Source organism: Haliotis rufescens, unplaced genomic scaffold, assembly GCF_023055435.1.
Source record: "Haliotis rufescens isolate VD_foot unplaced genomic scaffold, xgHalRufe1.0.p SCAF_14, whole genome shotgun sequence".
Taxonomy (NCBI): domain Eukaryota; kingdom Metazoa; phylum Mollusca; class Gastropoda; order Lepetellida; family Haliotidae; genus Haliotis; species Haliotis rufescens.
This window is the reverse complement of record NW_025963824.1, coordinates 29,802,847-29,829,935: the sequence shown is the minus strand read 5'-3', so window position 1 is coordinate 29,829,935 and position 27,089 is coordinate 29,802,847. Positions and strand designations below refer to the sequence as shown.

Genomic DNA, 27,089 nt, shown 5'->3' with positions numbered 1-27,089 from the left:
GACATGATGTTATGGTTTATTTGACAAAGGTTCATGTCCGCTACATCACAGATTCTTCTTGTCCAGGACCAGTGGCTTGGCACCTAAAGCAGGGTTCCCTAGTCTGGAAGAACAAACACACATTGTCATGTGCGGACATATCTTTTGTTTGTTTGTTTGTTTGTTTGTTTGTTTGTTGTTTAATGCTGCACTCCGCAATATTCCAGCTATACGACGGCGGTCTGTAAATAATCGAGTAGGAACCAAACAATCCAGTCATTGACATCATGAGCATCGATCCACGCCATTGGGATACGATGACATGCTTCAACAAAGTCAGCGAGCCTAACCACCCGATCCCGTTAGTCGCCTCTTACGACAAGGATAGTCTCCTTTTACGGCAAGCATGGGTTGCTGAAGACCACGGATCTTCACAGGTCGGGGGCATATCCATGAGTTGGGGGGCGGGGGGGAGGGGAGGTGAAGTACAAACACCTATTGTTATGAGGTGACATATCTTTGAGGGTGGGACGGGGAGTGGTAAGTACAAACACACATATTCCTGTGGGGACATATTTATGAGGGCGGGGTCGGAGGGGTACGTACAAACACACATCGTCATGTTGGGGTCATCATAAACACATGCAAAGGCAAGTCAATTGGTCACCTAAAAAGAACACGTGATCATATGGTACAGTCAAATGTGTCGAATTGAACAAAACCTTTGTCAAATTTGGAAATATTATTCACATGCTGAATACTGCATCCCAGTGATCCTGCTCAAACACCTGATGAATATTTGTCAAAATAACACACGAGACGGCCCTTGGGACCTGGGTATATAAGAAACGCTGTGTATTGCGGTGAGTGAGTGCAAGTGATTTTGGTTTTACGCTGCTTTTAGCAATATTCCAGCAATATCACGGCGAAGGACACCAGAAATGGGCTTCACACATTGTACCCATGTCGGGTTTGGAACCCGGGCTTAGGCGTGATGAGCGAACGCTTTAACCACTCGGCTACCCGACCGCCCTGTGTATTGGGTAGGCAGTTGTAGTTTCAATATACTCACGCGAGTGACGTCACCCCGTGCGAAGTGGAAGCTGTGAACTGGCTCTGTTGACCAACATTCTGCCACACCACCGTCCCTGGCGCATGCTCAGACAGCAGACCATCGTGTATGGCGGACCGGCACACAGAGGAGGACTAGCAAACACAATTATACTTTGTTGTTACTGTGTATGGAGATTATTAGCCAAATGTGTATTCTTATCATGAATAGCATATATTAAGAATACAATTAATTTTATATTATGTTTTTTTGTTTGTTTGATGTTTAACGCCCCAATCAGCAATTTTTACAGCTATATAACAGCTCTGTAAATAATCGAGTCTGGACCAGACAATCCAGTGATTGACATCATGAGCATCGATCAATGCAATTGGGATACGATGACATGCATCAACCAAGTCAGCGAGTCTGACCACACGTTCCCGTTAGTCGCCTCTTACGACAAGCATAGTCGCCATTTACGGCATTCATGGGTTGCTGAAGACCTTAACCGGATCTTCACGGGTCAATTGGTTTTGGTATTTTATTTGTATATATTTGTATATATGATAAGTACGACATGGAAATACTCGAGGGCAATAATTTCTTTATCGTGCCATAATGACATTATTTGGTTTTGTTTGTTTGGTGTCTAACGCCGCAATCAGCAAAATTCCAGCTATGTGACGGCGGTCTGTAAATAATCGAGTCTGGACCAGACAATCCAGCGATTGACATCATGAGCATCGATCCACGTAATTGGGATACGATGACATGCATCAACTAAATCAGCGAGCCTGACCACCCGATCCCGTTATTCGCCTCTTACGACAAGCATAATCGCCTTTACGGCAAGAATGGGTTGCTGAAGACCAATTCTTCCCGGATCTTCACGGGTCTCTTTAATAATATTCATACATTGATGCACAGCCTACTAGCTTTACACATCTTCTGACTAACGGTCCAAAGAATCAAGAGAAAGGTTTTGAAAGCGCTGATGTACACCTTTTATCTGTGAGTGTTGAAATATTAAACCACTGTTCCAACTTTTTTCAGTTCTTAAACAAAAATAACATTAGCTTTGTGTCAAAGCTTCAGTGGCAGATAGATTAGTGTTGTCATGGTAATTGAATTGCTGACATCACAACGGTTTGCAAACTTTATGCATTGTGATGCAATTTCACGTTGGTACCCTGACACTGACTCCTTACCATTTCCTCAGATGCAACGAGCGTTAGTATTAGGACCATACGCTGAAACAGCTTCATACCAAAAGCAACTGGAATTAAACGATATAACCATTTTTTTTTAAATGGCCCCGACGAACGCTTGCTGCTTGCTTGTTTGTTGTTTAACACCGCACTCAGCAATATTCCAGCTATATGACGGGGGTCTGTAAATAATCAAGTCTGGACCAGACAATCCAGTGATTAATATCATGAGCATCGATCCACGCAATTGGGATCGATGACAAGCATCAACCAAGTCAGCGAGCCTGACAATCTGATCCCGTTAGTCGCCTTTGACGACAAGCATAGTCGCCTTTTATCGCAAGTATGGGTTGCAGATGACCTATTCCACCCCGGATCTTCACGGGTCCCCCGACGAACGCGGTAGATGATGGGCAGCCAAGGCAGAGACCTAAACAAGTTGTTTGGTTTATAAACAAACCGATGCATATGTTGTGCTTCCATACACCGGTGTTGGATCCGCTAGACAGGTGGCGGGGCAGTGGAGTCTGAAATGAGAGTCATTGTACCAAGTGCAAATATTGTGCCAATTGAAGCTGATGGAACTTTGCATCTGTCATGGAGAAGACTTTATCATCACTCGTTAAGGAAGCTAATTGTTTGACTGGATACTCAGCGTCAAGTTCCTTTCCATAACCAAAAAAGTCCATTGTGCGATTCTGACTATATCATAAGCATGTGAAAATCCATACCATTTGTCTGACTGGAATGTACAGACATGAAGACGTCATGTGTGTGTGTGTGTGTGTGTGTGTGTGTGTGTGTGTGTGTGTGTGTGTGTGTGTGTGTGTGTGTGTGTGTGTGTGTGTGTGTGTGTGTGTGTGTGTATGTATGTATACTTAACATTTGAAGGATGGAAATATTATTTCACTGAACATATGCTGTATTTGAATATGAACTACAATATCACAGGTACTTACCCACAATATTCAAACGTGCACTGTGAGAATGTTGTGTTACAGGTTCCTGGTCCCTGGTCATTGTACGCTGTGTAAAGACAACAATAAATAGCAGGTAACGAGAAGTTGGCGGGTGCTTTAGTGTTTAAAAACACGTCGTCGATTCCACAACTACGGAAACCCTAAAGGCACATATTATATATTTTTTCTGGAAACCTCACAATGACATTGTGCAATTTCAAGGTACAGTAAGGAAAACTTAAGAAAATATGTTGAAAAACCAAGACACAGAACTATATAATAAATTTCAAGAGTATGGTATCATGCATTTGCTAAAACTTAGGACAAATAAAAAAAAGAGTTTTCTGAAACAAATAATTATTTTTTAAAGAATCCCAGCAAACACACCCTACCCCCAACCCCTTACCCCCTCAGAATATCAAAGGGGCGGTCGGGTAGCCAAGTGGTTAAAGCGTTCGCTCGTCACGCCGAAGACCCGAGTTCGAATCCCAACATGGCTACAATGTGTGAAGCCCATTTCTGGTGTTCCCCGCCTTGATATTGCTAGAATATTGCTAAAAGCGGCGTAAAACCAAACTCACTCACTCACACTAGGAATATCAAATGGTTGATCCACACTTAGTGGAATAACGCCTTACCATATGCACTGCTCGTTGCCGATGCCAAACTGTCTGTGGCGGAACATGAATACATTCCATAGTCGGTGGGGGCGATCTGGTTGATGAGGAGCTTGTGGCTGCCCCCTGACCCGGGGATCTGTACGTACTTGCCCTTGTTGCTGAGATCAAGGGGCTGGCCATCCTTTGTCCACGTCACCTGAAGCGGTGGGTCGCCCGTCACCGTACAGTCAAAGAAGATGACCCCCTTCGCAGGGGTGACACTCGGTGCAAGGCTGGCTTTTGGTGGGTCTGACAAAGGATAATAATTATACTACCAATATTGGTTAATCCATGGACAATGTTAATTTCTGATAAGAATATGCTCGTAGCTACATGGACCTGTAGATCTACGGACCGCCTCTGTGGTCTAGTGGTGGAGCGTCCGCGTCCGCCCCGGCCGCGTCATACCAAAAGACGTTAAAAGATGGTACTTATTGTTACCCTGTCTGGCGCTCGGCATAAATGGGGCTAAAACAAGGACTGGTCGGCTCGGAGTCAGTATACTGTGTCTGAGTGGGGTATTCATGTTAAACTGCGGCATGGTATTAAAGTGAGCTAGCACTATAAATCGGCATCAGTCCGGACTAGTACAAGCAGACACATACACACACGTGCATGCACGTCGCTATATAAGTGCAATAATCTTGGACGCGACGTTAAACCCAATTTCACCACACCTCACCTCACCTGTAGATCTACAGAATGCTGCTTAATTGAAACATAAAAATCAAATTTTAAATATTCATTAATATCAATCTGTCATCAGCATCCTAACTGTCCATACAACACTGCTTGCGTCTGGGATCTATAATATAATCTATAATTCTTCTCTGCCAGGTGTATATCAACCAATAATTAATTATATATATCAAGTGAGGGACTTACCATCTCATTTATTTTGAAAAAAACACCACACAATCTGAATGCTTTTTGAGAAAAAGAGGAGAAGTGGTGGTATCTAGGCCAGGTTAGGAACTTTTTCACACATGGTACAGAGAACTAACTTTCACGTGTCATTTGTTTTAATAATTATGCACGTGCAAATGAATACATGGGCACGTGCAGCTTCTGTTGTAAGACAGGTCATTGACGGGTATGTGACCCGTGAAGATCCGGGGTAGAATAGGTCTTCAGCAACCCATGCTTCCCGTAAAAGGCGACTATGCTTGTCGTAAGGGGCGACTAACGGGATCGGGTGGACAGGCTCGGTGACTTGGTTGATGCATGTCATCGATCCCATTTGCGTGGATCGATATAATATTTATGATATTTATCACCGGATTGTCTGGTCCAGACTCGATTATTTACAGACTGCCGTCATATAGCTTGAATATTACCGAGTGCGGCGTTAAACAACAAACAAACAAACATACACCGCTATGAAAACCCGTGACAAACCTAGTGCGTAATTGTTGTTTCACTGTCTGGAACGCAAGCGCACACGCACTCACGTACACACACACTCTCTTGCTCGCACGAACGCAACGTTAAGCCCCATTTCTCCACAGTTTAATGAATTTATGCCCATGACTTGAATGCATGATCGTTCAAGCTAATTGGAAATGTAACAAAGAGTATTTCGTTTCGAAGATTTATAACATAGTCATAAGGAAAAACACCCACCTTGTACCTTCAGGGTAATATACGCTATATCGTAGCCATGTAAATTCTGGGCTTGGCATCTGTAACGTCCTTCGTTCGTTTTATCAATGTTGGCAACGAAAAGAGACCCGTCACTATGGCTGAACAGATGGGAGTTGGCAGCCTGATAAAACAAACAGGTACAGGTTGGGCTGAAATTAACATTAACACACTGGGCGAAAATATCTCCTTTCATACTCTATATCGTAGCCATGTGAATTCTGGGCTGGGCATCTGTAGCGTCCTTCGTTCGTTTTATTAATGTTGGCAACAGAAAGAGACCCGTCCTTCTGGCTGAGCAGATGGAAGGCTGATAAAACAAACAGGTACAGGTTGGGATGAAATGCATACATATACACACTGGGCGAAAAGATCTCCTTTCACGCTTGAACTTTCCTTGTTTTGACAAAAATATTCAATATGTTCAAGAGTTCAAAAAGAATCAGTCACAAATATCTGCGGAAACAGAATCCGTAGGGCGTAAAAGGCAAATAATGAGGAAACGTATATTAAGGTATCACCGAAAATCAGTCATGGCATCAGGTGTTCGCGAATCTTGATTGGAAAGCTCAGATGGCCTCTACGCGAGTCTTGGCCGATTTGATATGGCACTTCGCTTGGTTGACACTCATTTCTGTACCGAACAGCAATACAGAACCATCAACAGAATCGATATTGACATTGGCACTATGTCCCACATCTTTGGCTCGTTTAAGGAAACTGTGGAATGCCTTGTTTTCATCATGAGTCTTGACATGCTTCACGGGAGGATAACCAGACACATACATGTGTGCAAAAGTGCACAATACAATTCTATCATGAAGAGACTCCACGTTAATCAAACTACGTCCTCCAATTATAATTGGTAAATATAAGCGATTGAGGAATGAGCGAGGGTGGTGGGATCTATTGTCTGACATGATTCTTCGTGTGAGGGTGTTAATACCCTGAATTTCTTGTTTCGTCCAATCAACAACACAAAAAGATTACGAAAGGAAATTATTATTATTATTATTATTATTAGTAGTAGTAGTAGTAGTAGTAGTAGTAGTAGTAGTAGTAGAATTTACACATTAAAATAAATTAATGCAGCAAAGGGGATTTGGGTGATCCTGGCACAGTCAGGCTGGTTAGACTCATCATCAGCTCAGGGCCCTTGCCCCCTCTACACGCAGCCCAGACAGCGAATGGGACTTCTCCCAGGAAGCGCTACCTCGTCAAACCCACTCAGAACTTTTCGGAGAATGTGAAGACTCCCCAAACCCTGCAGCCTTCTGCATTACCAAGATTGTCAGAAGGGCTGTCTTCCTGGCAGTAAACCCGTGTACTCTCCCAAAGTCAGTCATCAGATTGGGAGGTACCAAACCTAAGGCACCGAGAACAATAAGAAGTGGGACAAATAGGGATGCAAGCATGACATATTTGCCCTGTTTTTCCTGGATCTTGTCAATCACATTAGTGTCAAAAGGGACAGACAATTGAATGACATATATGATTTCATTGGGTTTATGAAAAAGGACGAGATCAGGTTTGTTGGTCTAGATAGGTCCAAGTATGTTTGTATTTACCTTTTTCAATGACGTCCTCTAATGTTCGTACCATGTCAAAGCCACAAGCATGGCGAAGAAAAGGGCGAATCTATAACCAACAAACAAAACAGACCTACGATTACCTACCGTGCTTGTCCACGTGACGGTGCCTGGAGGGAAGCTGGTGGCGTTACACCACAGTCGGATTGTCTGTCCTGCAGTAGCTGTGACAAGCCCGTCCCCGGACAAGCTGGTGATGTGGGGCCGAGCTGGAATTATCGTGGTGTGGTGTGAGTGGGTCTCGTGACATACAGTCCGGCAACATATTGACACATAAAGCCTGGTGACAGCAGACAATCTCGGGGATCGGAGAATGTTTACACCATATTTGTGTGAAGACTGCTGGTACTTGTATTGTATTCTGAGGTGAGACTGGAATAAGTCATCTGTCTGTCGCAACTCTGCACAGCACATACCGCGCCAAACTGTGTTCACACGCTAACGTGACAAGGCCTAATTTCTCTTGTGATGTTAAAATACACCAAAGACACAAATAACATTTATCATCTGTCTACGTCTACGTAATACTTTAACAGACAAATTGTTACAATAAAAAAGTAAACTAAACTGACGGCAAAGAGAAAGTATACACCCATGCATATGTTTGACGGTGGCAAAAAATGACACAGTGGAAATATTATATTAAAAAACAGACTCCATGTCCCTTATGGGCCACCGTAGTTATCGGATGGAGATTGTTTGATACATAATAATGAGCCTCTCACAAAAGCCGACTGTGTTCAGCCAACTGACATTCGTAATGTTGTGATCAAATCCACACACACACACACACACACACACACACACACACACACACACACACACACACACACACACACACACACACACACACACACACACACACACACACACACACACACACACACACGCACGCACACACACATTCTGCTTTGTTGAAGAACTTTACTTGTGGGTAAGCTGTATGCTAACGCAGCTTTTCCAAAGTGCACTTTTGAGAAGATCAAATGATGAACAACACCCCAAATGGACTGTAAGGTGAAGCGCTTTAGGAATTGAACCTAGATAAAACTGTTTCACTTCCTCCAAGATATATTATGAATGTGGTCTGGATTGCATTGCTTTTCGGTATAACTGGTTTGCACGTGTTCCAAGGACGCATTTGTATGTAACTTTCTAATTGGACCAAAAAAAACCCATGATTGTAGGAATGGGTGACATAAAATCCAGGTTTAATTTTTAATGTTGAAAAACAAATTTTCCCAAAATAAATATTTATTCCAGGCTACATGTATGACAATTTGGGCATGAACGCTCTGGTGTCTCTTGACTTTGACTACGCAAAACTTACATTGAACACTAAAAGCAATTGCGTCTCCGAACTTTCACTCCGCGTAAGACTTACATTCAACACTAAAAGCAATTGCGTCTCCGAACTTTCACTCCAAGAAAGACTTACATTCAACACTAAAAGCTATTGCGTCTCCGAACTGTCGCTCCACGTAAGACTTACATTCAACACTAAAAGCTATTGCGTCTTCGAACTTTCACTCCAAGAAAGACTTACATTCAACACAAAAAGCAATTGCGTCTCCGAACTTTCACTCCAAGAAAGACTTACATTCAACACAAAAAGCAATTGCGTCTCCGAACTTTCACTCCAAGAAAGACTTACATTCAACACTAAAAGCAATTGCGTCTCCAAACTTTCACTCCAAGTGAGACTTACATTCAACACTGAGGTAGGTACTGACATCCACTGTCTCGGGACCATTGTTTGCTTCACAGACGTAGCGCCCGTTGTCCTGGTAACGGGAGATGGGCAGGTACAGCTGTGACCCGCCCGTCGTGGGGCTGATACCGGAAGAGACCAGTTGTCTGGACCCATCCACGCTGACGTGATACCAGGTGATAGACAGGGGCTTCTCGCTGTCAAACTTGCATTCCAGCATCACTGGTTCACCTTCGGTCACAGTGTGGTTCATATGTACACTGGTCACTTTTATATGTCCTAAAAAAATGAGGGTGAGTGAGTGAGTATGGTTTTACGCCGCTTTTAGCAATATTCCAGCAATATCACGGCGGGGGACACCGGAAATGGGCTTCACACATTATACCCATGTCGGGAATCGAACCCGGGTCTTCGGCGTGACGAGCGAGCGCTTTAACCGCTAGGCTACCCGACCGCCCCCTGAAAATGAGAAGAAATGCTTTGCTACATTATGTGCTTGAGACCTTACCTGCACTTAATTAATTTAATAGCTGTCTTTTCGCGAACACTGAGTTTCAGTTTTCCATTCATATCATTTTCACAGCTATTTGCCCTTTACGCCAACATGAGTCTGTTTCGGCGGATAATCAAGACTGGGTATTCTCTTGCATTGACGTTTTATATTTATCTACGTCATACAGATGACTGACCCGTGAAGATCCGGGCAGAGAATGGGTCTTCAGCAACCCATGCACGTCGTAAGAGGCGACTCACGGGATCGGGTGGTCAGGCTCGCTGACTTGGTTGATGCATGCCATCGATCCCAATTGCGTGGATCGATGCTCATGATGTCAATAACTGGATTGTCTGGTCCAGACTCGCTTATTTACAGACCGCCGTCATACAGCTAAAATTTTGCTGAGTGCGGCGTTTAACAACAAACAAACACTAAAACAAAACCTAGGTAGTTTTGATAAACCTTTTGACCTCTATGGTTTCACAAGCATTTTCGAATCTTCATCGTTCAACGAGCACGATTGAGCCTTTTTTCAACATTGCTGTTGAATCTTTATGGAACGACGAGGACTACTGCATACAATCAGTCAGGGAGATGTATTCGACAGTAGATCCCAGAACTACACTCTGCCCAGGTGAGGTCACAGAGCGGCCAGAACAAACCCCAGGACCACACTCCGACCAGGCGAGGTCACAGAGCGGCCAGAACAAACCCCAGGACCACACTCCGACCAGGCGAGGTCACAGAGCGGCCAGAACAAACCCCAGGACCACACTCCGACCAGGTGTTACAGACCTTCGACAGTAGATGCAAGAACCACACTCCGACCAGGCGAGGTCACAGAGCGGCCAGAACAAACCCCAGGACCACACTCCGACCAGGCGAGGTCACAGAGCGGCCAGAACAAACCCCAGGACCACACTCCGACCAGGTTTTACAGACCTTCGACAGTAGATGCAAGAACCACACTCCGACCAGGCGAGGTCACAGAGCGGCCAGAACAAACCCCAGGACCACACTCCGACCAGGCGAGGTCACAGAGCGGCCAGAACAAACCCCAGGACCACACTCCGACCAGGCGAGGTCACAGAGCGGCCAGAACAAACCCCAGGACCACACTCCGACCAGGCGAGGTCACAGAGCGGCCAGAACAAACCCCAGGACCACACTCCGACCAGGCGAGGTCACAGAGCGGCCAGAACAAACCCCAGGACCACACTCCGACCAGGCGAGGTCACAGAGCGGCCAGAACAAACCCCAGGACCACACTCCGACCAGGCGAGGTCACAGAGCGGCCAGAACAAACCCCAGGACCACACTCCGACCAGGTGTTACAGACCTTCGACAGTAGATGCAAGAACCACACTCCGACCAGGCGAGGTCACAGAGCGGCCAGAACAAACCCCAGGACCACACTCCGACCAGGCGAGGTCACAGAGCGGCCAGAACAAACCCCAGGACCACACTCCGACCAGGTTTTACAGACCTTCGACAGTAGATGCAAGAACCACACTCCGACCAGGCGAGGTCACAGAGCGGCCAGAACAAACCCCAGGACCACACTCCGACCAGGCGAGGTCACAGAGCGGCCAGAACAAACCCCAGGACAACACTCCGACCAGGCGAGGTCACAGAGCGGCCAGAACAAACCCCAGGACCACACTCCGACCAGGCGAGGTCACAGAGCGGCCAGAACAAACCCCAGGACCACACTCCGACCAGGCGAGGTCACAGAGCGGCCAGAACAAACCCCAGGACCACACTCCGACCAGGCGAGGTCACAGAGCGGCCAGAACAAACCCCAGGACCACACTCCGACCAGGCGAGGTCACAGAGCGGCCAGAACAAACCCCAGGACCACACTCCGACCAGGTGAGGTCACAGAGCGGCCAGAACAAACCCCAGGACCACACTCCGACCAGGTGTTACAGACCTTCGACAGTAGATGCAAGAACCACACTCCGACCAGGCGAGGTCACAGAGCGGTCAGAACAAACCCCAGGACCACACTCCGACCAGGCGAGGTCACAGAGCGGCCAGAACAAACCCCAGGACCACACTCCGACCAGGTGTTACAGACCTTCTACAGTAGATGCAAGAACCACACTCCGACCAGGCGAGGTCACAGAGCGGCCAGAACAAACCCCAGGACCACACTCCGACCAGGCGAGGTCACAGAGCGGCCAGAACAAACCCCAGGACCACACTCCGACCAGGTGAGGTCACAGAGCGGCCAGAACAAACCCCAGGACCACACTCTGCCCAGGCGAGGTCAGGGAGTGGCCAGAACTAACCCCAGGACCATACTCCGACCAGGCGAGGTCACAGAGCGGCCAGAACAAACCCCAGAACCACACTCCGACCAGGCGAGGTCACAGAGCGGCCAGAACAAACCCCAGGACCACACTCCGACCAGGCGAGGTCACAGAGCGGCCAGAACAAACCCCAGGACCACACTCCGACCAGGCGAGGTCACAGAGCGGCCAGAACAAACCCCAGGACCACACTCCGACCAGGCGAGGTCACAGAGCGGCCAGAACAAACCCCAGGACCACACTCCGACCAGGTGTTACAGACCTTCTACAGTAGATGCAAGAACCACACTCCGACCAGGCGAGGTCACAGAGCGGCCAGAACAAACCCCAGGACCACACTCCGACCAGGCGAGGTCACAGAGCGGCCAGAACAAACCCCAGGACCACACTCCGACCAGGTGAGGTCACAGAGCGGCCAGAACAAACCCCAGGACCACACTCTGCCCAGGCGAGGTCACGGAGTGGCCAGAACAAACCCCAGGACCATACTCCGACCAGGCGAGGTCACAGAGCGGCCAGAACAAACCCCAGAACCACACTCTGCCCAGGTGAGGTCACACAGCTTCGACAGTCCACGTCCAGACACGTCCAGTTGAAGGACCGTTTCTTAACCAATGCAAGACCGATATACATTTTACTCACTCAAGACCTGAAGCAGGATCACCTTCTGTTCCGTCCCAAACACGTTAGAGGACGTGCAGGTGTAGGCCCCGTGGTCGCCCACTGTCACATTTCTGATGCTGAGATCGTACCCCTTCAATGAAAATCGGGAAGAGTCAAGTGTGGAAACGTCAGGCGTCCATGTCACGTGGGGTGGAGGGTAGCCAATGGGATCACAGGCGAGCACAACCGGAGATCCCTCGGTGACCGTAATGGAGCCACTCGGTGCGTGGAATGCAGGCTCGGCTGAAATTAAAGGGGGGACTTTAATCAGTGCAGTCAATAGGGACAACCAGTGTGTGTGTGCGTGCGTGCGTGCGCGCGCGCGCAAGTATGTAATTGTATGTGACTGTGTGTGACTGTGTGTGGGTGTATGGGAGAGTGATTATATGAACATTATGTTCAAGAGTATGGACGTTTGTAATTGAGTGAGCGTATTAGTGAGTGAGTGAGTGAGTGAGTGAGTGAGTGAGTGAGTGAGTGAGTATGGTTTTACGCCGATTTTAGCAATATTCTAGCAATATCAAGGCGGGGACACCAGAAATGGGCTTCACACATTGTACCCATATCGGGAATCGAACCCGGGTCTTCGGCGTGACGAGCGAACGCTTTAACCACTAGGCTACCCGACCACCCCGTGAGCTTACTAGTGTCTTCACTTGTTTGAGTGTATGACTGTATGGGAATGTTTGTGTCTGATTTTGCAATTGTGTTGGTAATTATGTGAATGCATGTGATGTGTGTGTGAACCTGTTCCTAACTGTGTGAGCACGTTAGTGTGTCCACGAGGGTGTTATTGTATAAACGTGTATGTTTAAAGGTGTGCGGGTAGGTGTTTGTTTGTTTGTTGGTTGCTTAACGCCGCACGCAGCAATATTCCAGCTTATATGACGGCGGTCTGTAAATAATCGAGTCTGGACGAGACAATCCAGTGATTAATATCATAAGCAATCAATCCAAGCAATTTGGATCGATGACATGCATCAACCAAGTCAGCGAGCCTGACCACCCGATCCCGCTAGTCGCCGCTTACGACAAGCATAGTCGCGTGCGGGTAAGTGGTTGTTGTGAGCGTGTTAGTGTGGCCACGGGCGTGTGATTGCTTGAGTGAGGGATAAGGTGAGTAATATTACAACCACAATAAAATATGACTTTGAATATGATCACACTCCCGTTCTTTAAACCCCTTACTCGTACAATCAGACTGGCTTTAGCGGTACTATAAGGGTAACGCTATTTACCGTTATTATAGTTAAAATGGATGGAATTTGTTATCAAATAAAAAGAAACAGCAATATCGGTTTTGAAACATTTACTGCAATCAACACGAATGTCACTGACCTACTTTTACAAATATAGAAACGTCATTGAACAAACCAGATTACGTCACTATTCAACGTGACGTCACCTATCCCTATCCTATGACGTCATCTAACAACGGGCGTGATAATGGCCCGTCGTCAAGCAATATGAGCCAATTATCAAGTTACAGGGGCCCCCTCATTTCTGATAACATGCGGGTGGTTTAATGATAATTCTATCCATTTTAGCTATAATAACTAGCAATGCGAAGAACTTACTCAGATTCATGCAACATGCTGTGGAGGATGGGGAAGGAAGGCTCATGGGTCCCTGGCTTCCCTGGAGCCCTCTGTCTCCTGTGTCGCCTTTAGCCCCAGGGGCACCAGGATCTCCCTTCACACCAGCAATACCAGGATCCCCTCTAGCTCCAGCTTCGCCTTTAGGACCCGAGGGGCCTGCTGGCCCATAGGGCCCGGGTTCCCCCTTTAAACCAGGAAGCCCCGTCAGGCCCATATTTCCCTTACTCCCGATATCGCCCTTACGTCCGGACTGGCCATCATTGCCTTGTTCACCTGTTGGAAACACAACGAAACCTCGTATATATGAACGGCATCATTCTCTGTGAAATCGTCCTGAGTAGGTGAGGTGAAATGGGGTTTAACGTCACGTCCAAGATTATTGCACTTATATAGCGACGTACTTGCACGTGTGTGTGTGTGTGTGTGTGTGTGTGTGTGTGTGTGTGTGTGTGTGTGTGTGTGTGTGTGTGTGTGTGTGTGTGTGTGTGTGTGTGTGTGTGTGGCTGCTTGTACCAGTCCGGACTGATGCCGATTTATAGTGCTAGCACGCTCAGATACCATGCCGCAGTCTAACATGAATACCCTACTCAGACACCGAGCCGACCAGTCCTTGTTTTAGCCCCTTAATGCCGAGCGCCAGACAGGGTAACAACAAGTACCATCTTTTAACGTCTTTTGGTATGACGCGGCTGGGGATCGAGCCCCGGACCTTCCGCTCTCCGGGCGGACGCTCTACCATTAGACCACGGTTTGGTGACTAGTGCACTTTGCCTACACTATGAAAAATGCTCCCCTTACATTAATTGTGGACTAGTCCAAAGTATTTTGCATGTTATTTTTACTTTGCTATATGTTGATAAAACCTGTGATTGTTTTGAAACATGTTGTTTATATATTTCCTTTCAACACCCAGTAGAAGAAAGGGGAACTCTGTGTGTTTTCATTTTAAGTTATTAATCTCTTGAAAATAAATAGTTTTGTTCATAGGAAAGCTATTCGTATCCAGACCCCATGATCAGCCAGTGAGCAAGCCAGTTAGGGAGAAGATTGAACAAGAATAAGAGGAACTCCAAAATTAGTAGGAGATTAGTGAGTGAGTTGGGTTTAACGCCGCTTTTAAAAGTGGTGATGGTTCATATTTTGACTTTGTACACCACGTTCATCGAAAGTCGACATTGATACACATTATTCGACACCGTTATGCTAAAAGGAGCTGGAAATCGGCAAAATGTCTGTTGCCATGACAGCAGAGTAAATTTGTGTTCAGTTGTACACCGCTTATGTATACAGTAAACTACGGTTATAACGAACTCAAAGGGACAACTAGTTTAAGTTCGTTATAACCGAAGTTCGTTATAAGTACATATACAGCATGACTACAGCAAGTAGTCGGGACCAAAAAGTAAGTTCGTTATATCCGTCAGTTCGTTATAAGCGTGTTCGTTATAACCGTAGTTTAGTGTATTACCAAAACGTCATTCAGCAATAAAGTTCAAGTAATGTGCATGTCAGGTGAGATTAAAAGTAACATCCCTTTGGAATTTAGACGCCCCATCTCACTTTTTAAACTCTCGCTGTTCTGTTTTACCATCATTTCGAAAGCTAAATCTAAACGACCCAGGATCTCTTTTATTGCAATTAACATATCACTTTGAAACAAATGTCAAATGCTCTTAATGTTATGTCTTCCATTTTATGTCTGTGTTGTAAACGTGTCTTTATATTCGTTTAATCCCCTTTTTGTACGATACAGGTATGATATTAAATGTTTAATAAGATCGTCAGGAAGGCGGGGCGGACTGACGGGATGTCCAGATCATGGAGCTCCGGAAAAACCGAGACTTCTGTATTACGCTGGTAAAGACAAGGTTTCCGGATTATAGAGATCAGGACTAACGATATTGCTGAATTATGGAGATCCTGACTAACGCGATTTACGGATCAAGAAGGTCCAGACTATCAGGGTTTCCGGATTATGGGGGTCCCGACTTAAAGGGTTTCCTGATTATTGGGGTCCCGACTAAAATATTTTACGGATTATGTGAGTCCGGACTAACATTTTTTCCGGATTAAGGAAGTCCGGAATAACAGGGTTTCCGGATTAAGGATGTCCCGACTAAAAGGGTTTCCGGACTAATGGAGTCCGGACTAACAGTATTTCCGGATTAAGCAGGTCCGGATTAATAGGGTTTCCCGATTAAGGAGGTCCGTACTAACAGGTTTGTGTACTATCTGGCTGTCCGGACTGATAAGGTTTACTGATAATGGGGGTCCGGAAAAACGATCCAACCTTGATTGGACTGAAATATTGTTCAAATAAGCCTTAAACCGGAGAGACTCGTTCACTCTGCAACCAACCTTTTGGGCCTGGAGAACCTGTATACCCCGGCTCTCCTTTTGGACCAGGGGGAGACGGCATTCCTGGCTCTCCCTTCACGCCCCCATCTCCCTTCGCACCCATCGCTCCTGCGTCTCCTTTCACCCCGGCGGAGCCTTGATCCCCCTTGGGACCTACACCACACACAGAATAGGGATACAAACTCATGGGCCAAAAAAGTAAACCGAGTTTTTTCAATGTAATTGAAAAATGAAAGAATTTTCATTAAATTAGATTATCTTTATTTAACCATCACTCATTCCTGCAACAGTTTGTAAAACAAAAATCTTTAGCTGGGTAATTTTGTGTGAACACAATTTGGTTCAATGGGGTAAATAAAGCGACAAAGCCCTCTCCACATCCAATAGAAATCTGAAATGAATTTGTAACCACATGAGCCCTACCATGTTTGAAGTGTTGTTAATGTGTGCTGAGGAAAGCAAATTTATATAGTTTCAAAGATAAGATGTAAAAGATACCCATCAACAGTCGTGTACTATGCGATCTCTTTAGTAAATTTTAAAAGTTTTAAATCAAAATATTTAAAAATATATTTTGACATGTTTTTTTCACTATCCTAAGATAAAATTATTTTCAAATGAAAATCAAACATATGATATGATATGATCAACTGAGAGCAATGGTTCTTTGGCTCCTTAATATATTTGTTTTGCTTGACTAAGAACATAATCATGTACAGTCAAGTCCCGTTAATCCGACATGATTGGTTGCATATAATCATGTCGATAGATAGCGATACGATCACGTTGTGATAAAAAATATGTCTCACTGTAACCTTTCAATGTTGACATGGAAAGGCATTTTCACTTCTGTCCTGACTCTCAAAATTATTCATATGTATAAAATCAGGGGCAGCCGGGTAGCCTAGTGGTTAAAGCGTTCGCTCGTCAAGCCGAAGACCCGAGTTCGATTCCCGACATGGGTACAATGTGTGAAGCCCATTTCTGGTGTCCCCCGTCGTGATATTGCTGGTATATTGCTAAAAGCGGCGTAAAGCCATACTTAGCCATTCACTCACTGTATAAAATCAGGGCAGATTCCAAAATTTGCCAAATTTGCTTCAGTACAAAATCGAAATATTATGAAGATAAAGTTTCGAATGTGTGAATGTAGTAGCATTGTACCTTTGGGTCTTGTGGTTTCACGAGAAGAAGATGCTTTATGTACAATAATGTTTGGGTTGCTTTGATTTGTTTTTGGACCCGTGAAGATCCGGGGTAGTATAGGTCTTCAGCAACCCGTGCTTGCCGTAAAAGGCGGCTATGCTTGTCGCAAGAGGCGACTAACGGGATCGGGTGGTCAGGTTCGCTGACTTGGTTGATGCATGTCATCGATCCCAATTGCGTGGATCGATGCTCATGATATGAATCCCTGGGTTGTCTGGTCCAGACTCGATTATTTACAAACCGCCCTCAAATAGCTTGAATATTGCTGAGTGCGGCGTTAAACACCAAACAATACGGATTGAATGAATGTTTGTTTTGGCAAATGTTGTTTTATCGGATGTGCATGCTTGTTGTAGTAAGTGAGTGAGTGAGTTTGGTTTTAAGCCGCTTTTAACATTATTTTAGTTATATCACGGCGTGTCAGCTTAATGTGGGAGGAAATCCCGAAGTGATGCAGGTCTCAGACGTTTACCACTTCGGTAAAACCCACGAGCACGGGTATGGTGCTGACAAACCTAGAAACATAATCGGGGCGAACCGGGATTCGAATCCACAATCATAGGTTTCTGGCGTGCCCAAGGGACGCAACTCTGCACAGCGAATCGCGGCGCCTTAGACGACTGGGCCACCCGTGCCCCCGCATGCTTGTTGTAACTCTCTACAAACAAATGAAAATGTTCTGCATGTTTGGAAATAAGGACATTATAGGTAAGGACAGCTCGGTGAGTTTGTGAATGACGGTTCATTGTCCAGTGCTGTGTCCTCTGACAACCTACCTGGTAAACAAATCTTGCTGTTGTTTGAGCAGTAATTTTCAAATTGGTGCAACTGAAACAAGATATGTTCATATTCAAGTAACATTTACGATGGGTTATGGTGAGGTGAAATGAGGTTAAACGTGGCGTTCAAGATTAGTTTGCACTTATAAAGCGACGTGCATACACGTACGTGTGTGTGTGTGTGTGTGTGTGTGTGTGTGTGTGTGTGTGTGTGTGTGTGTGTGTGTGAGTCTGGCCTGTTTAATACTAGCTCACTGAGATACCATTCCGCAAAATAACGTGTGTACACCAGTATACTGACTCCGCGCCAGACAGTCCTTGTTTTAGTGAAGTTTAAGAGGTGAGATGAAATGGGGTTAAAAGGCCGCGTCCAAGATTATTACACTTATATTCTATTGCACTTATATAGCGACGTGCATGCACGTGTGTGTGTGTGTGTGTGTGTGTGTGTGTGTGTGTGTGGCTGCTTGTACCAGTCCGGACTGATGCCGATTTATAGTGCTAGCACACTGAGATACCATGCCACAGTTTAACATGAATACCCCACTCAAACACAGTATACTGACTCCGAGCCGACCAGTCCTTGTTTTAGCCCCTTAATGCCGAGCTCCAGACAGGGTAGCAACAAGTACCATCTTTTAACGTCTTTTGGTATGACGCGGCCGGGGATCGAACCCCGGACATTCCGCTCTCCGGGCGGATGCTTTACCACTTGACCACGGAGGCGGTCCTTTTGTGAAAGAACAAGCACGGGTATTGTGCTGAGAATTCTAAAACACAACCAGAGGGAACCAGGATCTGAGCTCTTGATCAGTAAGCCATATATGGACATGTTCTGGGTGAATACAAGCAGTGAATACTGACCTCTGCTTCTGTCAAATCTTTGAAAAGGTCACCGAGGTCAGATCCCACTGTCAGTCGAGTCTGTCGTGAGGTTTCATGGTCTCCCATCAATCTCGCGAGATCTCGCAGAACAGCAATCACTTCCTGTTTCACAAGATTAGTTGAGATCTGAAAGAATGGACAGCAAATATGTTAAATTAATCAACCCGAAAGAACGAACAATTCACGGATTAAAAACATGCACATGTCAGACGTAATGACAGTGTGTTGTACATCACTGATGAGCGGAGTGAGTGAGTTGGGTTTAACGCCACTTTTAACAATATTCCAGTTATATCGCGTCGTGTCAGCCTAATGTGGGAGGAAAGCTCGAAGTGATGCAGGTCTCAGACGTTTACCACTTCGGTGAAACCCACGAGCACGGGTATGGCCCCCTAAAAACCTAGAAACATAATCGGGGCGAACCGGGATTCGAACCCACAATCATAGGGCGCAACTTTGCACAGCGAATCGCGGCGCCTTTGACGACTGGGTCACCCGTGCCCCCCCCCCCCCCCCCCCCCCCCCCCCCCCCCCCTGATGAGTGGAAGATTGTGCTTATCAGTACAATGTGCTTATCCGTTTATTGTTGCACATTAAAGGACAGTGTGATATACATATCTGATATTATTGCACATTAAAAGACAGTGTGATATACATACCTGATATTATTGCACATTAAAGGACAGTGTGATATACATATCTGATATTATTGCACATTAAAAGACAGTGTGATATACATACCAGATATTATTGCACATTAAAGGACAGTGTGATATACATACCTGATATTATTGCACATTAAAGGACAGTGTGATATACATACCTGATATTATTGCCCATTAAAGGACAGTGTGATATACATACCTGATATTATTGCACATTAAAGGACAGTGTGATATACATACCTGATATTATTGCACATTAAAGGACAGTGTGATATACATACCTGATATTATTGCACATTAAAGGACAGTGTGATATATATACCTGATATTATTGCACATTAAAGGACAGTGTGATATATATCTTAGCAACTTCTAACTATGGTGACAGCAAGGGTTTAAGTAAATATTTCATATGGTCTTCCATAACTTGATATACAGACACAATCAACTTTTTTTCCGGCGGCATCCCTCCACACTTTGTGGAGCAAAATTGATATTATCAGGAAACATGTTCTTTGAATCAATCCGACGCGCTTGTCCCTCATTTGAACCCCCGCATGTATGTCCCTTCACTTGTATCTCCATGTGTGTTTCTCCCACGCTTATGTCCCCCATCACTGTATATACATCTGCACCCCCCCACACTTATGTCCCTTCACCCCTATCTCTACCTGTGTTTCCCCACTCCTCATGTATCTCTACGTGGGTTTTCCCCAAACTTTTGTTCCTTCACCTGTATGGCCCCCACACGTATGTTCCTTCACCTGTATCACTACCTGTGTTTTTCCTCACAAGTATGTCTCTTCACCTGTATCTCTACCTGTGCTTCCAATGTCTATATATCCTTGTTTCTCCTTGTTTCTCAACCCGTGCTTTCCAACTTTTGGAATGGTGTGACCATCCCTGGTTGAATGCTCAGAGAACATGTACATGATTAAGGTAAAGATTGTGCAGTGGTCTTCCTTCACAGATGATATATGTTCATTAAATAGAATAGCCTACATGTCTCGCAATCCAAGCTGGATCTCCTCCTGCTGACAAACATTTGTGCAGTCAATTTTCATATACCGTATTCGACGTAATAAGCGCCTTGCTCTAATAAGCGCCAACGGCGATATTTGCTAATATATTGGCTAGTGAACAATCTCAATTAACGTCCCTTCACATTGATCATTGTACACAAGACTTATTTAATCGTGTATAATACACACCCGCGTGTTATGTGCACCCTTAATTATGGGCAATTAAATTCTGGAAAATATATCTGTGGTGTATAATACGCACAGATTTTTCTTCTGTATCATTTCAGGCTGTCAGCATAAACCACGAAATTTACGATCTTTCAACTCTTTCATACTTTAATAAGAGCCCCCTATTTCTAATTTTGAGAGCGCCCTGGGCGAATATTACGTCAAATACGGTACAGCAGTTGCTCCTACTGCCAAATTACCATCTCATCGTACCTTTCACTGATGGGTAAAGCATATTAACATGTGCAAGGATTACCTGATCCCCAGGTTGCCCCTGTTGGGAAGGTTCTCGGGTTTCCCTGAGATCGTTACTGCCATGACCACTCCGCCTGGCCCTAGGGTCGCGAACTTCCAGCAACACATCTTCAGCAACCTGGAAAATTCAAATCTATCGCACATCAGCTAAACGTGTTCTTTCTTTACTGAACAAAATTAGATAGGAATGATGAATATTATTGGGAATATTGGTATGTAATGGTATGCTCATTTTTCACAACCAAAACAGATCCACCAAAATAGTCTTTATTATTATCGGGGGCACGGGTGGCCCAGTCGTCTAAGGCGCCGCAATTCGCTGTGCAGAGTTGCGTCCCTTGGGCACGCCAGAAACCTATGATTATGGGTTCGAATCCCGGTTCGCCCCGATTATGTTTCTAGGTTTCACCATACCCGTGCTCGTGGGTTTCACCGAAGTGGTAAACGTCTGAGACCTGCATCACTTCGGGCTTTCCTCCCACATTAAGCTGACACGCCGCGATATAATTGGAATATTGTTAAAAGCGGCGTTAAACCCAACTCACTCACTCACTCACTCACTTTGTTCTTATCATTATTTGTTTTTAGTACATGTTCATCGTGCAGAGATACCGGGTCAGATGTCCAGTACCGCATGTTTGTCGGGAAATAGCCCTCGGGTGGTCTGGTTTGCATGCTCTTTGTACGACGATTTCAAAGAGCGTCATACGACTTTTCCTTATATTCGTTTTGATCAAGGTTATAATATCCTAGGCCTCAGTGAAGTTTCCGAACGTTTGTAGAGGACGTTTCCAAATTTGACGCATCTGTGATAAAAAGGGGGTCCGATGCAATGTTTGACTTGTGCAACAAGTTCCCATGTTGTTTCAGTTGAACATTTAATTTGTCTTTGCACGTGTTTGTACCTGTGGGGCAGGAACACCTGGTGTTATCACTATTTGATAGTGATTCATGAACACATGCCTATGGTATCGTCCGAAAATGAGATGCAGTTTGATCGTCATTCCAAAACTAAACCATCGGTTTGTAGTGCGGTGTAGTTTGATCGTCATTTCAAATAAAAAAATCGGGTTATGGTGAGGTCCAGTTTAATCTTCATTTCAAATGTAAACAATCGGGTTGTGTTGAGGTGTAGTTTGATCTTAATTCCAAAAATAAACAACCGGGTTATTAAGAGGTGTAGTTTGATCTTCATTTCAAACCTCAACAACCGGGTTATGATGAGGTGTAGTTTGACCTTCATTTCAAATCTCAACAATTGGGTTATGAAGAGGTGTAGTTTGACCTTCATTTCAAATCTCAACAATCGGGTTAAGATGAGATGTAGTTTGATCTTCATTTCTAATCTCAACAATCGGGTTATGAAGAGGTGTAGTTTGATCTTCATTTCTAATCTCAACAATCGGGTTATGATGAGGTGTAATTTGATATTAATTCTAAATCTAAACAATCGGGTTATGAAGAGGTGTAGTTTGATCTTCATTCCAAAACAAAACAACCGGGTTATGATGAGGTGTAATTTGATTTTAATTCTTAATCTAAACAATCGGGTTATGAAGAGGTGTAGTTTCGTCTTAATTCTAAATCTAAACAATCGGGTTATGAAGAGGTGTAGTTTGATCTTCATTCCAAAACAAAACAATCGGGTTATGATGAGGTGTAGTTTGATCTTCATTTCAAAACAAAACAACCGGGTTATGATGAGGTGTAGTTTGATTTTCATTTCAAATCTCAACAATCGGGTTATGATGAGGTGTAATTTGATTTTAATTCTTAATCTAAACAATCGGGTTATGAAGAGGTGTAGTTTCGTCTTAATTCTAAATCTAAACAATCGGGTTATGAAGAGGTGTAGTTTGATCTTCATTCCAAAACAAAACAATCGGGTTATGATGAGGTGTAGTTTGACCTTCATTTCAAATCTCAACAATCGGGTTAAGATGAGATGTAGTTTGATCTTCATTTCTAATCTCAACAATCGGGTTATGAAGAGGTGTAGTTTGATCTTCATTTCTAATCTCAACAATCGGGTTATGATGAGGTGTAATTTGATATTAATTCTAAATCTAAACAATCGGGTTATGAAGAGGTGTAGTTTGATCTTCATTCCAAAACAAAACAACCGGGTTATGATGAGGTGTAATTTGATTTTAATTCTTAATCTAAACAATCGGGTTATGATGAGGTGTAGTTTCGTCTTAATTCTAAATCTAAACAATCGGGTTATGAAGAGGTGTAGTTTGATCTTCATTCCAAAACAAAACAATCGGGTTATGATGAGGTGTAGTTTGATCTTCATTTCAAAACAAAACAACCGGGTTATGATGAGGTGTAGTTTGATTTTCATTTCAAATCTCAACAATCGGGTTATGATGAGGTGTAATTTGATTTTAATTCTTAATCTAAACAATCGGGTTATGAAGAGGTGTAGTTTCGTCTTAATTCTAAATCTAAACAATCGGGTTATGAAGAGGTGTAGTTTGATCTTCATTCCAAAACAAAACAATCGGGTTATGATGAGGTGTAGTTTGATCTTCATTTCTAATCTCAACAATCGGGTTATGATGAGGTGTAATTTGATATTAATTCTAAATCTAAACAATCGGGTTATGAAGAGGTGTAGTTTGATCTTCATTCCAAAACAAAACAACCGGGTTATGATGAGGTGTAATTTGATTTTAATTCTTAATCTAAACAATCGGGTTATGAAGAGGTGTAGTTTCGTCTTAATTCTAAATCTAAACAATCGGGTTATGAAGAGGTGTAGTTTGATCTTCATTCTAAAACAAAACAATCGGGTTATGATGAGGTGTAGTTTGATCTTCATTTCAAAACAAAACAACCGGGTTATGATGAGGTGTAGTTTGATTTTCATTTCAAATCTCAACAATCGGGTTATGATGAGGTGTAATTTGATTTTAATTCTTAATCTAAACAATCGGGTTATGAAGAGGTGTAGTTTCGTCTTAATTCTAAATCTAAACAATCGGGTTATGAAGAGGTGTAGTTTGATCTTCATTCCAAAACAAAACAATCGGGTTATGATGAGGTGTAGTTTGATCTTCATTTCAAAACAAAACAACCGGGTTATGATGAGGTGTAGTTTGACCTTCATTTCAAATCTAAACAATCGGGTTATGAAGAGGTGTAGTTTGATCTTCATTTCAAATCTAAGCAATCGGGTTAAGATGAGATGTAGTTTGATCTTCATTTCTAATCTCAACAATCGGGTTATGATGAGGTGTAGTTTGACCTTCATTTCAAATCTCAACAATCGGGTTATGAAGAGGTGTAGTTTGACCTTCATTTCAAAACAAAACAACCGGGTTATGAAGAGGTGTAGTTTGATCTTCATTCCAAAACAAAACAATCGGGTTAGGATGAGGTGTAGTTTGATCTTCATTTCAAAACAAAACAACCGGGTTATGATGAGGTGTAGTTTGATTTTCATTTCAAATCTCAACAATCGGGTTATGATGAGGTGTAATTTGATTTTAATTCTAAATCTAAACAATCGGGTTATGAAGAGGTGTAGTTTCGTCTTAATTCTAAATCTAAACAATCGGGTTATGAAGAGGTGTAGTTTGATCTTCATTCCAAAACAAAACAACCGGGTTATGATGAGGTGTAGTTTGATCTTCATTCCAAAACAAAACAACCGGGTTATGATGAGCTGTAGTTTGATCTTCATTCCAAAACAAAACAACCGGGTTATGATGAGGTGTAGTTTGATCTTCATTCCAAAACAAAACAACCGGGTTATGATGAGGTGTAGTTTGATCTTCATTCCAAAACAAAACAACCGGGTTATGATGAGCTGTAGTTTGATCTTCATTCCAAAATAAAACAACCGGGTTATGATGAGGTGTAGTTTGATCTTCATTCCAAAACAAAACAATGATAGTAAGGTGAGGTGTATTTGGAAGCTTACTGCGGACAAAAAGTTACAATTTTACCAAGTTTATGCTATACATTTAAAGTCGTAAGCTCACGTACCAATTTGCACAATATAAATCAACACAAAACCTTCCTACACAGTGTAATGGTTGGTTGGTTTGTTGTTTAACGCCGCACTCAGCAATATTCCAGCTATATGACGGCGGTCAGTGTAATGGTTGGTTGGTTTGTTGTTTAACGCCGCACTCAGCAATATTCCAGCTATATGACGGCGGTCAGTGTAATGGTTGGTTGGTTTGTTGTTTAACGCCGCACTCAGCAATATTCCAGCTATATGACGACGGTCAGTGTAATGTTTGGTTGGTTTGTTGTTTAACGCCGCACTCAGCAATATTCCAGCTATATGACGGCGGTCAGTGTAATGGTTGGTTGGTTTGTTGTTTAACGCCGCACTCAGCAATATTCCAGCTATATGACGACGGTCAGTGTAATGGTTGGTTGGTTGGTTGTTTAACGCCGCACTCAGCAATATTCCAGCTATATGACGATGGTCAGTGTAATGGTTGGTTGGTTTGTTGTTTAACGCCGCACTCAGCAATATTCCAGCTATATGACGGCGGTCAGTGTAATGGTTGGTTGGTTTGTTGTTTAACGCCGCACTCAGCAATATTCCAGCTATATGACGGCGGTCAGTGTAATGTTTGGTTGGTTTGTTGTTTAACGCCGCACTCAGCAATATTCCAGCTATATGACGACGGTCAGTGTAATGGTTGGTTGGTTTGTTGTTTAACGCGCACTCAGCAATATTCCAGCTATATGACGGCGGTCAGTGTAATGGTTGGTTGGTTTGTTGTTTAACGCCGCACTCAGCAATATTCCAGCTATATGACGACGGTCAGTGTAATGGTTGGTTGGTTTGTTGTTTAACGCGCACTCAGCAATATTCCAGCTATATGACGACGGTCAGTGTAATGGTTGGTTGGTTTGTTGTTTAACGCCGCACTCAGCAATATTCCAGCTATATGACGGCGTCAGTGTAACGGAACACACCTATTCTTAGCAGGTTACGTTCTCGAGGTCGTTGCCAGTAGTAGTTCTGATAACGCTGTGGGAAATGTGAACAATGAGGTTATCAGTTCTCAAAGCCCACAATGGAATCGTTGGGCCATGCTAAATACTCATAACTGGCCGTTATCAGTCATGTTATAAAATAATTCAAATTTGTAGTTATGGTACCAGACAATTAGGAAACTTGGTGAATAAAAAAACAGTCGCAGATCTTGAACAGTGACAGACGACGTTGAAACTAATAGTAAAGGTTGATTATTTTATGTCTTGGTGTCCACTTACCGTCTTAATTGTTAATTGATTTTCAAGATTCTGTATCCTCCCTGCTTGGAGGATCGTTACCGTCACAAACGCAACAAGGTGGAGCCCAACGACAATGTACAAACATGCTGTCGCCTTCTGCGATGACGTCTCCTTCATCGTGGACATAATCGACACTCGTAGAGTGACACATTTTCTTATCTTATCAAAGAACTTACATACGCCCACCTTCTTCAGTTCCAGACAGGTTCACTCAGAATGTGATCCTTGTTGTGTCAACACCTTACCTATACTTGTTGGAGTAACCTCTTAAAGGGGAAGTGTACACGCAAAAATCACTTTCTTTCTTTTTCTAAACAAAACGCAATTTTAGAATTGATTAGTATCTGTGTTTGAAAATATACACTCAATTTTTTCACAGTGAAAGTAGGAAGCTCACAATAGTGTGAAAATGATATGCCGTTATGAGGCCTTCGTTTTTCGAGCTAAACAGGCCTGAGTTATCCCCCTTAGATTATGACGTAATTGGTGCCAATTCAACTGGGTCCCTGTCTATTCTCAACACAAAAGATATCAAGTACCAGTTTGCGGTA

General features: G+C 43.9%; 1 protein-coding gene across 1 annotated transcript; it reads right to left on the bottom strand.

The window, feature by feature from the left end:
• On the bottom strand, window positions 1–26,681 carry LOC125379168 (hemicentin-2-like). Its single transcript, XM_048395259.1, has 15 exons — window positions 26,518–26,681; window positions 21,272–21,388; window positions 19,080–19,226; window positions 18,213–18,264; window positions 16,231–16,383; window positions 13,852–14,145; window positions 12,254–12,517; window positions 8,798–9,079; window positions 7,177–7,298; window positions 5,483–5,624; window positions 3,839–4,108; window positions 3,201–3,267; window positions 2,702–2,768; window positions 1,052–1,185; window positions 1–103 (listed from the first exon to the last, which is right to left on the bottom strand). Exons 1-15 carry the CDS (start codon window positions 26,662–26,664, stop codon window positions 46–48), a joined length of 2,316 nt encoding a protein of 771 aa, XP_048251216.1. The 5' UTR covers window positions 26,665–26,681; the 3' UTR covers window positions 1–45.
• Window positions 26,682–27,089: the final 408 nt, after the last annotated feature.